Below are 14,226 nucleotides of genomic sequence, written 5' to 3' on the forward strand. Positions count from 1 at the left end.
TTCCACCGTCTCTAGCCTGAGGTGGGACCGAGAAAGGCCTTGGGAGCTGAGCAGGCTGTTTCGAGAGACAGGGGAGGAACATTTGCCCCGCACTCTTTCTGTGGGTGAACTACACAGTTTCGCAGAACTGTTGCAATTTTTCAAGTGTATATGGAGACTGTTGTGATTAATAACATTCAAGTTCATCTAAAAGCATTACTGCATTCATAGCCTCTTTTCTGTCATTGTATCGCGAGCGGATATGTGAAATATTTTGACATTGCCAAATCATCTTTAGAAGGTCGGAAGCTGTTCCTTCGAGGAGCGTAGGCCAGATTTTATTTCATGTCAGAGTGTAATGTTCCTCTGGTTAGCCCCCTGGGGTTCTTGCTGTATACTCGTATCCTCCAGGTCAACGGGGAATTACTTTTGAGAGATTGTTTAGTTAAATTCTAGGCTTGTATGTTCCGGTGACTTGTCACAGCTGGGAATTTGATTCCTTCTTTGGCGGAAAATGGTGCTTGTGAGGATTAGCCTGTTCATTGTTTAGGGAGGAGAGCATGAGAAGGGTCTTTGGTTTTGTTTTTTAAAGATTCCTTTAAAATCATTCAAGCAGCTAAATTCCTTCCCTCCCTCCCTCCTTCTCCACGAGAAGGAGGAAGGCAACGGCTGTGGCTAGTTTTGCCTTGGATCTGAGTCCTTCCAGAGTCATTCAGTCAAGGAGTTTTCACCTGAACAAGGACAGGATGCTCCAGGGCTGTATTTCCAGCTGCTCCAGAACTCTTGGGAGCACGAATCTATAAATGGCCGCATGAGAGATTTTGTGGCCGGAAAGTACCACGGGTGTGCTAGTTACTCTAAATGTGTCTGGTGAACTCACCACAGTCATGTTGTCTTGTCTCCTGAGTCAAGGATTTCCCCTATGCACACACGCGTGCAGCACACATACACCAGCTCTCCGGGAACCAGGGCACACAGCTCCCTGCCAGAGGACATCTGTCGTGGGTCTGTGGCAATGCTAGGAGTCGCCACCAAGGGGCAGCAGAGGCTGCAGAACTGAGCGAGGGCCCAGCGGGAGGTGGTGGACGGGGAGCCGAGCCCTGGAGGTACAGGTAAGAGTCTGAGGGCAAAGGCCTCGTTCCCCGTGTGTGGGAAGAGAGCACGTGATCCGTGGTTCCAAACGTGTGATCCTGTGTTTTGCTTTCTATTCAAGTCTAATGTCACTTTTTTAAAGACAGAGGCTCACATAGTGCTTACTTCTTCTGTTGCCTTAACACCTGACTCCCATATTTGCAGAGTGGCTATCTGGGACGTGCTGTCCCCACCTACTCTCCCTGCCTGGTGTACCCCTGGGGCAGGAATGCAGGAGCCAGGAGTTTGGGCTGGTTTTGTTTGGTGGCTCCGGGAGGGGAGAATGAGCACTGGGTGACATGGCTGCTCTGGAGAAGTGAGCTGGTCAGAAAAGGTGAGGGGACAGGCAATCACTGTCACAGGGTGGCCGGGCCCCATCTCCTCTGCCACACCCACTGTCGTGTGATGTGCCAAATGGACATTTTATCAGTCCTGTGTAAAGTGCTGTGCACACCCCGGATTCCGGACAAATTCTTCATTGCTCCTTCCTCTGGATTGTCGTTCCCAAATCCTTCGTAGAACTTCTAGAGCTGCTCCTGACTGCAGGAAACTCAGGACTTGGGGAGAAGTCTGATTTCCCTAGTCCTTTGGGGTGAAAGGAGGGAAACCTGTAGCTAAGTTTTGCCTTGAAATCTATGTGGTGGTCATGACAGCCTTTTGGGTCTCTCTAAACTCAGAACGAGTCTTGGTAATTTGTTAGCCACATGTTCAGAAAATCAACTACGTAAGGCCTTTCCACAGTGGCATTCCACAAACATTTTCCTCACCTTGACTTCCTCAAGGGGAAAGCCTTTTCCGTGTCTGTGTTTCCATGACAAAACCCACTTCCTTTAGTATAGTCTGGTTTAGCAATGTTTTCCTTTATGGTTGTTGCCTTCTGTGTTGTGTTTACCAAATCCTTGCCCACCCACATGTCATAAAGATATTCTTTTAGACTTTCTTCTAAATGCTTGATAGCCCTTAAAACAGTTTTTTTTAACGTTTATTCTTTGAGAGCGAGAGAGGCAGACAGAATGTGTAGGGGGGAGAGGGGCAGAGAGAGAGAGAGAGAGAGAGAGAGGATAGTCATTTAAAGACTATTTTCTTTTAGGGCAGTTTTAGGTTCCCAGCAAAATTAAGGGGAAGGAACAGAGATTTCCCACATGCCCCCTGCCTGCTGTATCGCTAATCCGGAACCGCAGTGGTGCATTTGTTACAGCTGCAGAACCTACACCAGTACGTCATTATCCCCCATGGATCAAGGGCTCACTCTTGATGTTGTACATTCTATGGCTTTGGACGAATGTAGACTAACCTGTTCTCTGCCATTACAGTGTCACACAACGTATCTTCACTGTCCTAAAGAGCCTCTGTGCTCCAGACTGTTTCACATTTCAAGTACAGATATGAAGTGCACCTGGACCTGCTTATTTTATGTATAGTATGAGATCGCCAAAGCTCATTATCGTTTCTATATGAATAACTATCTGGCTCCCCTCATCGCCTGAAAATACTGTCTTTCCCCCGTTGTGCTGTGGTGTCCTATTTTTCACAAATCAAGTGACCTCAAAGGGGTAGGGCTCTTCCTGGATTTCTAATTCTATTTCGTTGGCCAAGTTTTCCATCCCTGCATCAATATCGCACTTTCTGAATTGCTACAGATTGCTGGTGTTGAGAGCTGGTAAATTAGGTCCTGCCTCTCTGCTGTTCCTTTTCGAAATAACCTTTGTTTCGGCCGACATACTCAAACTCGATTTCTTGTTTAAAATTGTCTTTTCCTTTTCAGGTTTTATTGGCACCCTTCCTTACAGCTTTCCTAAAAATAACACATGGCAGCCCAGTAATAAATTATGTTCTAAAATAATGAGCTAGCTCTACAAGGTCACAAGCTTTCTAGGACACCGAGTCAGTCCGTCACATGTCTGTGCTGGCCTCAGAGGCCAGGGCAAGAACTCTCTTTTCCCAGTGGCCTTTCCAAATTCAACCTGTATATCTAGACCTGCTCCAAACCCTGTGTGTTCCCACCTCGGTTACATAATTCTCCTCGGACTTCTCCAGCTGCTACGTGGGACACAAATTTAAGCAGCTTCACTCTTAAAAAAAAAGACCTGAAGCCTCCAGCCTGCCAGGACTTGTACCACCAGGCTGGCCCATTTTCTTGGGCACTGACTCTGGTCTCCCCTCGCACCATGGGCACCGGGCCACCAAGGCTACCTTCTATTCCCCACAGGGCCCTGCTCCACACACGTGAGGGAATTTCCACTTGGGCTTGATTGATCTTCCTTCCTGACATGTTCTTCCCTTCCCACTCCTGCTACGTTCCTTTTGGTTAATACCTTGTTAACCTCAAAGTCGCCTGCCGAGGGCATCCCTCCCTGACCTCAGACTAGATCAGTTTCTCTTGTAATCAGCTCCCCAGGTCCCTTCATGGCATGGGTCCCAGTGCAAAATTATAAACCTATTTGATTATTTTCATCAACACCTGACTCTTGCACTATATTTTAAACTACAGTAAAGCAGGAATCGTGACTATTTTGCTCAACATTTTAGTCTCTTATCCCTCATCCAATGTTTGCCATATAGGAAGTGCTCCGTAATTTTTAAGAATGAATGCAAGGCTGAATGAAACACTTGGGCCTCGGGGCCCATGTTACTTTCCACAGGACCCTGCATACGGATGCTCAAGAACTATCTCCCATCTCATCTTGTTCTATTGGACACTTCAATTAAGAACTTTGTGTGGTTTATGGGAGTAGCTTGCCATGTTGTAAAATGGCCAGCTTGGCCATTGCAGGCAGTCAGGGGTGTTTCTTCATGCCCTGTGCTTGATCTGATGCGGGTGCCAGTGGTGATGGGGGGCATCGCTCAAATATGACTTAGAAGTGTCCTGTACCTGCCAATGCCTGCCAAGCCTTCCGTGTCTCAGCTCTACCTTTTAGAAACACGAAGATGATGCTTCTGATTTGGTTGGGGTGCATAGGAAAGCAGCCCTGGTTTGGGGGTGTTAGCAGCAAGCTGGAAGGTCAGCGACTGTGCCTTTCCATTGCCAGGAAGGCATGTAACTTTGGCTTGCTCAGTGGGAAGGCAGGGTAGCCAGGACAACTGTGTTAGCAGTTGGCACAAATGACTGAGAGCTAACATCTGGTCTTTCATGGAAAATTCCTGTACTTCGAGCTGGAAAATAGACTATCATTCCATTAATAAAGGGACCCGAATTAGTTCTAGTTCTCTGTGTTCCACAAGCTAGTCATTGATGAATGATAATGCTGTCTTTATGGTCTCAAGCAATCAGAGGGGAAGATAAAAAATGTGCTCCCTGGTCACCACCGGGAGCACTGAGCATTTTGGAGAGTACGGGCGGCTGTGGTGACAGGGCCCTATCCTGCCCTGCCGGGCCTTCTGTAATTTGCATACTTAGTGAGAAGAGACCACAGAGAGAGACGCTGCTTATGGTTCAGCCTCTGCCATACTCTCTGAGTGTTCGAAGGAAAATCACTAAATAGATTCTGCCTCAAAATGGCACCGCTGACCTTTTCTAAAACACACCCAACTGCAACATAATAGGGTTAATGTAATAGAGGCCAGTGGCATGTAGATTGTTAGAGGGGAAAATTATCCATTTTTACCAGGAGGATCATCCTGTGGTGATTAGAAGCATGGTTTTAATGGATATAAATGCAGAATTATGACCAATTATTAGCCGTTTGCATTGAGTTCCCGACACCTTCCACTGAGGAGCGGGGAGGAAGGCTTCCAAGCTCAGTGTCATCTGTGGAAGGCTGATCCCCATGGAGTGGGCTGGGTGTCACATGTCAGCAGGACATGAGGATGCCTCTCTCTCTCTCTCTCTCTCTCCGTGTGTGTGTGTGTGTGTGTGTGTGTAGGTAGGTAATGATTTGAGGTGGAAAGACACGAAAAATTTAGTTACATCACATTCTTGACTTGGGGGTATTTATATTGGGAAGTTCGAGTTTAAAGCTAATTAAATCAATTCATCATCTTTTGTGAAATACCCGAATGATTTTGTAAATGCTAATTAGGATAGAGGACATTTGCATCATTTAAAATTAGGCAAGTGGCCATGTACAACATGTAGGTGATTCATTAATTTCAAGTAAGTTTAATGCATGTAAGTAAATGGCAAGACTCTAAGGATTTCTCTGGTTGGCTCTGCCTTCTGTGGGGTTGTAAGGCACTTTTTCATGCTGCATTTTTATTACGGGTCTCCATCAGGATATTCTCAAATGTCCTCTCCTTTCAAGTGAATGCCATAGACGCACCGGTCAGTTTTTATACTGGATGAAGCCAACTGTGTGAGTCTAGGCTGTGCCCTCGGCACCTTACTCATGTGGGGAGCCTAGGTGGTTTCTTCCTCCTATGAAGATGTGTTCTCCCCATCAATCCAAACTCTGAGGCCACAGCTGATTGAGCCAGAATGAACCACGGGCCTTCAATCAGAGGAGGTGGCCTTACATGAAAGTCCACTTTTTCAGGGACAGAGAGTCTTTCAGTTTCTCTCTCAGGAACTTCACCTGAAGTTAGGTGGAGAATCAGGCAGTTACAAGTAGAACTTTCACTGAAATGCCCTCAGAAGGAAGGCAGTATGTACAACTACAAAGCCCTACAAGTAGTGGTGAATAAGCAGAAAGAGGGGTAGGTAAATGCCATGAAGTCAGGGAGACTCCGGAAGGAGAGCTGCTGGCTGGAAGCAGCTGATGGAGAGTTGAAACTATCTAATGGCAGAGAATGGTCTAGAGAGTCCAGTTACTAGAGATAGATTGGATGATTCCAATTTCTGAATTGTAATGTGAGACTCAGTAAAAAAATCTCTATGATGTCTGGGCTAGGATGCATGTATCCCAATAGTAATCATACCCCTCAAGAGACCTCCAAACTTAAGGTAACAGAAGAGTATCTTTCCTTGAACGCCAAAGAGCTAATACACAGTATACACCTGTGGTTTACCTAACTTTTTTTTTCTTTCAGCTTTATTGAGATAATTGACATAGGTCACTATGTAAAGGTTTAAGGCGTACAGGACAATGACTTGACTTATGCACACTGAGAAGTAATTACCATCCATCATCTCATATAGACACAAGGAAATAAGAGAAAAAACTTTTTCCTATTTACTTATTTGTCTTTTAACCGTAAGTTTGTTCCTTTTGATCGCCTTCACCCAGCACTTCTACACTCTTTCCCCACCTCTGGGAACCACAATTCTGATCTCTTTTCCCTGTATATTTGGTCTTCTTTCCTTCCTTCCTTCCTTCCTTCCTTCCTTCCTTCCTATCGCACATATAAGTGAGATCATACAGTATTTGTCTTTCTCTGACTTAGTTCACTTAGTACAATACCTTCATGTCTATCTATGTTGTCACAAATGGCAGGGTATTTTTCTTTCATGTACTATATACGTATGTCACATTTTCTTTTTTAGTTCATCTGTCAATGGACACTTAAGTTGTTTCCATGTCTTGACTCTTATAAATTTTGCTGCAATGAACATGGGGGTCCAGATATTTTCAAGACAGTGATTTTGTTTCCTCTGGATAGATACCCAGAAGTGAGATGGTCGGATCATAGGATAAGTCTATTTTTAATTTTTAAACTTTATTTATTTTGAGAGAGAGAGAGAGAGAGAGAGAGCATGAATGGGAGAGAGGCAGAGAGAGAGGGAGAGAAAATCCCAAGCAGGCTCCACACTGTGAGCACAGAGCCTTATGTGGGACTTGAACTTATGAACTATGAGATCATGACCTGAGTTGAAATCAAGAATCAGGCGCTTAACTGAGCCACCCAGGAACCCCCAATTTCAATATTTGGGGGAACATTCATACTGTTTTCCACAGTGGCTGCACCAATTTACAGTCCCACCAACAGTGCACGGGGCTCCCTTTGCTCCACGTGCTACCTAGCATTTATCTCTTATCTTTTTGATGCTCACTGTTCCAACAGACATGAGGGGCTATCTCATTGTATTTTTAATTCATGTTTCCCTAATGATTATTAATGAGAACCTTTTCATGTACCTGTTGACAGTTTGTATATCTTCTCTGGAAAAATGTCTATTTAGGTCCTTTGCCCATTTTAATTGTGTTATTTTTTGTTGTTATAGAGTTGTATGAATTTTTCTAATATATTTTGGGTATTAACTTTTTCAGATATATGGTTTGCAAATATTTTCTTCCTTTTCTGTGGATTTCCTTTTTAAAAACTTTTTTTTTGTTTTAAAAGTTTATTCATTTTAAGTGTTTATTATTTATTTTATGAAAGAGAGGGAGAGAGCAGGGGAGGGGCAAAGAGAGAGGGAGAGAGAATCCCACGCAGACTCTACACGGTCAGCACAGAGCCCAACGCAGGGCTCAAACTCATGAACCATGAGATCATGACCTGAACCAAAATCAAAAGTTGTACGCTTAACTGACTGGGCCATCCAGGCACCCCTGCCTGTTCATTTATTGATCATTCTTTTTGTTGTGCAGAAGCTTTTGAGTTTGAGGTAGTCCCATTTGTTTTTAATTTTGTTGCTTGTGTTTCAGGTGCCATATCCCAAAACTTGTTGCCGAGATTCATTTTCATATTTTCTTTTAGGAGTTTTATGGTTTCAGGTTTTCAAGTCTTTAGTCCATTTTGAGTTAATTGCTGTGACTAGTGTAATATAGTTTCACTTTTACCTGTAAATATCCAATTACCCCAGCACCATTTATTGAAGATACGGTCTTTTCTCCTGAAAAGTATTGAATATTCTTTGTGCCCCTGCCCAATATTAGTTGACCATATACACATGGGTTTATCTCTGGGCCCTCAATCTGTGCCATTGGTCTGTATGTCTGTTTTGAGACCAGTACCATACTGTTTTGATCATTGTAGCTTTATTATATAGCTTGAAATCAGGAAGTGTGATGTCTCCTGCTTTGTTCTTTCTCAGGATTGTTTTCGCTGTTTGAGGTCTTCTGTGGTGCTTTATAGAATTTTTTTCTGCTACTGTCTAAGTGCTTTGTGTGGCTTTTACCCTCATTTTCATTCCTCACTTTTTCCGTTCCAGCTAGTTGCCACTCTTTTCGTCCTGTCCTCTTCACTGCAGATATTCACGACCCAGAGCGAAGTGGTGATGAGGGCCATGAGGGTCAACAGTCTTGCAAGTCACCAAAGGGATACTCTAGACACAGCCTAGCACAGGCTCCTTTGACTTTCTAATCAATTTATCTTCATAATGGATAGAAGAGGATGTGAAGATTTAGCTCAGATGTTAGGTTGCAACTAAATTTAGAGTAGAATCTCTCTCTCTCTCTCTCTCTCTCTCTCTCTCACTCTCTCTCTGCTATTAACGTTTCGGCTTACTCTTATCCTTATATCCCCCTTTTCTCCATCCAAAGGCAGAAAAATAGCTGTATAGCAGGGACATTTTGAAGTTAGCACATACATAGTTTGGCTAAGATACTCTCTCCGGGAGCAAACACAAACCTTTTAGATTATTCCATTTGTCTACACGTTTATGCTCTATAGTGATGTGGATGGAGCTGCCTGAGTATCATATTTGACCTGCCATAAATATATACTCTTCCTTTCAAATGAGCCTTGGCCATTGCACAGAAGTAACTTCAAAAATCTGTAATTGCTTCTTTGTTTTAGCATTAGAACCTCCCTGAGTTTCAGTACAGGGTATGGCTGCCCAGTTTGCACCTATATTTCCTGCCTAACCTCCCGTGGGGCTAGGTGTGGCTGTGTGACTCAGTTTCCCCCAAAGAAATGTGAGCAAAGTAATGTTTGCAACTTATATGATAGTTCTTAAATTTTTTTTTAACATTTACTCATTTTTGAGAGACACAGTGGGAGCAGAGGAAGGAGAGAAAGAGAGGGAGACACAGAATCCGAAGCAGGCTCCAGGCTCTGAGCTGTCAGCACAGAGCCCGATGTGGGGCTTGAACTCATGAACCATGAGATCATGACCTGAGCTGAAGTCGGACACTTAACGGACTGAGCCACCCAGGCGCCCCTATATGATAATTCTTTTAAAGGAAATCACCTTTATCGTCTTCTGTTTTCTCTTTGGCTACCTTCCAGTCCTGGATGGGATACTGGTTAACCAGCTCTACTCATGCAGATGAGATCAAAATAGTAGGAAATGGCAGAAGACGAAGATAGAAGGATGTAGACCTCTTATATAACCTGTGGAGCAGAGCCACCTACACATTGGAGTACCTCTGGGATGATGCAAGAGAGAGTAACAAATATCTTTCTGGTGTGAGTTTTCTTGTGTATTTCTGAGTTACTTCATTCCAACAGCCTCATCTATGCCCTAACCAATACACAGTCATGGACACTAAGTACTCAGGAACCAGACAGGTGTTGAATAAGTGTCATGTCACACACATTGTAGCATTTGATGCCTTCTCTGCTTAGTTTGGTGTAGATTTCTCATTTTATTCTTTTTTTTTTTTTTGAGGTCGGGGGAGGGAGGTGAGGATTGTCCCTTCGTTTTGAATAGATTCGTCTTACCTTGTTCATTAGGCTGTAAATCCCTCAGGAAATAGTGCTAGTGACACAAATGCTGCTGAGTAAATGAAACTCTCTGTCTCAAGGGATAAGAGCTGCTTGGTCTTCCGGAATGACTCCGTATCCTCTTACGTGACGTCTTTTTCCTGGCTGTATCAATTCTGTTGTTAATGAATCAATCCTGGTGAACGCCGCCCTCCCCCCCACCCCCAGTTTTAAATCCATTTTCATGGCAGCAGCATATGCGAAGAGAGGAAACATCTGAAATGATGATTTTGAGTAAGGAACGATGCCCATTCTATTTATCACTCTAAATATAAGCAGGTGGGATTTAAAACGCTCATGATTGCACTTTAGTCAAACGTTCGATTCATGATCATTCTGCCATGCGTGAGTTAGTAATACGTTTGCTGCATAATAAAAGAAAGTTCAAGATAACAGTGAATCAAATAAGATACATATATTTCTTCTAACATGAAAGAGGCCTGGAGATGGACAGCTAAGAGATGATATGTGGCTCTCGGTCATTCATTGGGTTCTCAGGCTCCTTCTAACATTTTCTTTGAAAATCTCTGCAAGACGGCTCATTCTAAAGATTCCCTCATGGTTAGCAAAAGCCCCTGTAGTGACAGCCAATGTGACAGAGTCACAGGCAGTGGGATGAGGAGAGGGCAAAGTGCCTTTATCTGCCTTGTTCCTTTTAAAGACCTTTTTCCGAATTTTTACTAATTCAACTTTCACTTCGTTGGTCAGAACTTTGCTATACCCAGTTACATGGCTGCCCAAATAAAATCAAGGTTTTGTCTTCTTTTTGACTAAGGATGAAGGGGAAGAATCAATGATGGGCAGACTGCCTGCCTTCTAATTAGAAAATTCTCACCGTTCTAGACCAGGGGTTGGCAAACTACGGCCTATGCGCCAAATCTGGCTTGCGGCCTACTTTTCATAAGTAATGAGTTATGGAAACAAAACCATATGCATTCATTTATGTGTCGTCTAGGGCTAATTTAATGCTACAAAAAGCAGAGCTGAGTAGTTTTCACAGAGATGGTGTGACCCACAAGTCTAAAATATTTCCCAGCCGGTCCTGTTGAACAAGTTTGCCAACCCCTGTTCTAGATCATGGAGGACAGATTTGGATACGTGAATGGCTTCATTCCTCGGGAGGTTATTAGAAGAGCAAGGGCGAGCCTAATGTGGATTCAGAAATAATCTATCCTCCAGCCCCAGTGAAATGGAGTCTATTAGGCATACATTTGGTCGCAAGTAACATAAAACCTGACTAATGGTGGATTCAACAAAAATTTGTTTATTTTACACACAAAGAAGTCCAGAAGTACCTGGTCCAGGGCTGGTGTGGATACTGAATGATGCTTCCCAAACTAGGCTCTTTTTTTCCTTTCAGCCATGGCCAGAATGTTGGCTTTCATCTCCATGCTTATTGTAAGTTGCCTGTTGCACCTAAAGGCATGATGTCTGCATCCTGCATAGGAAGAAGGAGTAAGTGTCAAAGGCCAAAAGGGGCACGAGTGTGTCCCTACGCATAAACTTTCCCAGAGGTTCTCGTTGGCCACAGCTATCTTCTCAGGACAACTGCTAGCAGTAGAGGATTCTGGGATGGTGAGAACATACATTGGGCTCATGAGTGGGGCGAACAAATGGAGATCCTGTTGGAAAGGGAGACGGTAGCAGTGTGTGCCCTCCGGGGCTCCTCACAATTAACTGGGCCACCCTCGCACCTTCTTATGGTCTCACCTGGCCTGCCTGACGCTTCCTGTAACAGCTCCTGAAATTAATTTTGTTCTCTTTACCTCCCTTCCCTGCTTTTGGCTAGGTGAGAAACCTGCAAATGAGCCCGAAGAGGTGAAGCTGCAGAAAGCCAGCAAACAGATTGTGCAGAATGTCATCCTGCAAGCCGTGCAGCAAGTCTCGCAGGAGAGCCAGCAGAGGGACGGCAGACCCGCTGACGACGGGGGCAGCTTCCGGCTGGGCGTGGGGGAACTAACCAAGAAGCACGAAAAGAAGTAACACAGTGGATCCGGCTCTTGTCATCTGCTTGGTTACCAGACTTCCTCTTAGCATAGGATGCGTTGCCAAAACGTTGCCAGTAAAGCAAACCAAAGTGTCACGGGCACCTAGCAGTAGAATGAGTCTGCGCTCGACCTTGGCTGAGAAGCCCTGATTCGCAAAAGTGCATTAGGTGATTCTGTTTATATTAAGGCAGTGCCTCTGAAACATAGGGCCGACTACAACACCATAATTGCAAAAGTAGTTTTGCAACCCAATTTATTTTTAAGGTTCTTTTTATCTAGATTCTGTCTTGTTTATTCACTTTTGCCTTTGATGCATCTTTCTGTGGATTTAACCAGCAATCCTTTTTGTTGAAAGACTGAGTGCGGTACTGTGTCCTTTATACTATGTTAAAAAGACATGCTGGACAACTGAAGGAATGGAGTTTGTCAGATACGGAATTAGAGGCTTCACTGGGTCAGGTCTGAGATCAAACTGAGCAAAGGCAAATTGTAAGGCTTAGTTCCTCAGGATCTTACAAGGCATATATTTATATTACTTTTTAAAAAGGAGGAGTTTAGCTTTTTAAGAACTCAGTTTTTTGGTCTCAGTTCTCTCAAGTGTTTGATAGTGGGTGTTTACTCTCTGAGCAGAAATCCTTGGGGAATAGAGATTTCTTCTTCCATGTCAAATTAAAATAGGACAAGTGATAGATCTAGATGCACGAGTTGCCAATGACTCTGTTTTCCAGCAGCCCCACGGAGAGCAACTACAACTATAGATTCCATCCTGGGGGTACGCCAGGGTCTGATTATGGGGTGCAGTGTCCTTGGAAGGAGCTGCGGGGCTTTATAAGTCCTATGTTGTCATCAAGCTGTGCATTCGCAATAGTACCTTGCTGGTGGGAGTTTTTCTTTTCCCCTCCACAAATTAAAATGATATTTTTGAGATTATGAAAATTACGCATAGGAGGAATAAATAACACTGCAAATGGGAAAACCGTTTTTCACCTCTCTGAAGCATGACAACCCAGTGGGAGCAATTCAGTAAATGTTTTGGACCGTGCAGTATAGACATGTATGTGTATGAAGAACGCCATCTTCATGGCAATAGTAGGGATGTCTGCTCCACTCCCATGTGGATCATGCACAAATTCCTGAAGTCACTAGAACCCCATAGTCTGGGTTTCACAACAGTTATTGAGTTGGTGCTACTGAGGACAGAGAGAGAATTTGGCCTTTAGCAAAAACCCTTCGGCTTCAGTATATCAATGTCTATGTGTAATAGTTTTTTTTAAAAGCCAGTATTAGCATATATGGTATGACTGATATTATGATAGACTTAGAGAATCCTAGTATGTTACACTTTCCAGAATTGATACTATTGATGATAGTAGATGGGTGAACATGATCTCTTATCAACTTTGTTGGACTCTCTCATATGATGCACAGATGGGATAAAAAAATTCACAGGACTAATGGCTACGAGAGGGAGCAGAGGGGGTTAAAACTTAAATGGATTTATTCATAAATATTTTTCATGTCATGAACTCATGGCAACGGAAGAATGAATTTAAGTTAATCTGAAGTCATATAATTGATATATAATTGTACAGTGTGGTTAAGGGGAATGAAGGTATTGTGGGAAATTATTCAGAAGAATCTATAATAAAAAAATAAACCCAGTGCTTGTAGTTTGCATGTGATCTGGCACCATGACTACTGAGATGTGTGGGTGTAACCAGCCGTGGGCCTTGGTGTCATATCGTGTGGCAGAAACACACAGAAACACAGAAATGCACCATCTTTCCTCTCTGGAGTGTCTGTGCCAATCCAGTGGGAATCTTTGAGAACATCCGATTAACCTCTGTATCTCAACATTATTTGTAAATAAAATATATCCAGCCTTGAAATACGTTGTCATTGTAAGCCAAGTTTTCTACACCCTACTGTTGGGCTCATTTCATATGTGGACCTTACATTCATATGGGACCATGAGGCTCCCCAAGGTTTCCAAACCCCTAGAGGTCATGCCCCTGAGAGTGCTTTCTCCATGGGCCTTTACTGTCAGCCTGGGGGATGGTGGTTCCTGAGGCTTGGGCAGAAAAGGACGTGTGGTAAGAAGTGACCCTTTGATCTCAGGAAGTGAAGGTGAGTGGACCTGGAGAGTTGAACGTCTTCCATTGTCTTTCTGAGATGGAACATCTACAACAAGAAACAGAGATATTGATGAATTCTTGGAAGAAGAAAAGAAAGTTAAGCAACCCCTGCACTCCATAGATCAGTGCCATATTGGCAGAATCCTAAGAAAGTTCAGCCATAAAAATAAATCCATTTGTCAAACTCTTTTTTTTTTTAATGTTTTTATTTTATTCTTGAGAAAGAGAGAGACAGAGTGTGAGCAGGGAGGGGCAGAGAGGGAGACAGAATCTGAAGCAGGCTCCACGCTCTGAGCTGTCAGCACAGATGCGGTGCTTGAACTCACAGACTGTGAGATCATGACCTGAGCCGAAGTCGGATGCCCGCCCGACTGAATCACCCAGGTGCCCCTCCATCTGACAAACCCTTGCTGATCTCTCTCAGTATAAAGATAAATTTATTGGCTCTGAAAGGAGCCTGTGGATCTTCA

At 43.7% G+C, this 14,226-nt stretch overlaps 1 protein-coding gene across 1 annotated transcript; it reads left to right on the forward strand.

Moving 5' to 3' along the window:
• The first annotated feature begins 3,278 nt into the window (after positions 1 to 3,278).
• Positions 3,279 to 13,512, forward strand: AKAIN1 (A-kinase anchor inhibitor 1). Its single transcript, XM_077778270.1, has 3 exons — positions 3,279 to 3,336; positions 8,138 to 8,230; positions 11,423 to 13,512. Exons 1-3 carry the CDS (start codon positions 3,279 to 3,281, stop codon positions 11,614 to 11,616), a joined length of 345 nt encoding a protein of 114 aa, XP_077634396.1. The 3' UTR covers positions 11,617 to 13,512.
• The last annotated feature ends 714 nt before the right edge of the window (positions 13,513 to 14,226 follow it).

Source organism: Crocuta crocuta, unplaced genomic scaffold, assembly GCF_008692635.1.
Source record: "Crocuta crocuta isolate KB4526 unplaced genomic scaffold, BGI_CrCroc_1.0 scaffold26, whole genome shotgun sequence".
Taxonomy (NCBI): domain Eukaryota; kingdom Metazoa; phylum Chordata; class Mammalia; order Carnivora; family Hyaenidae; genus Crocuta; species Crocuta crocuta.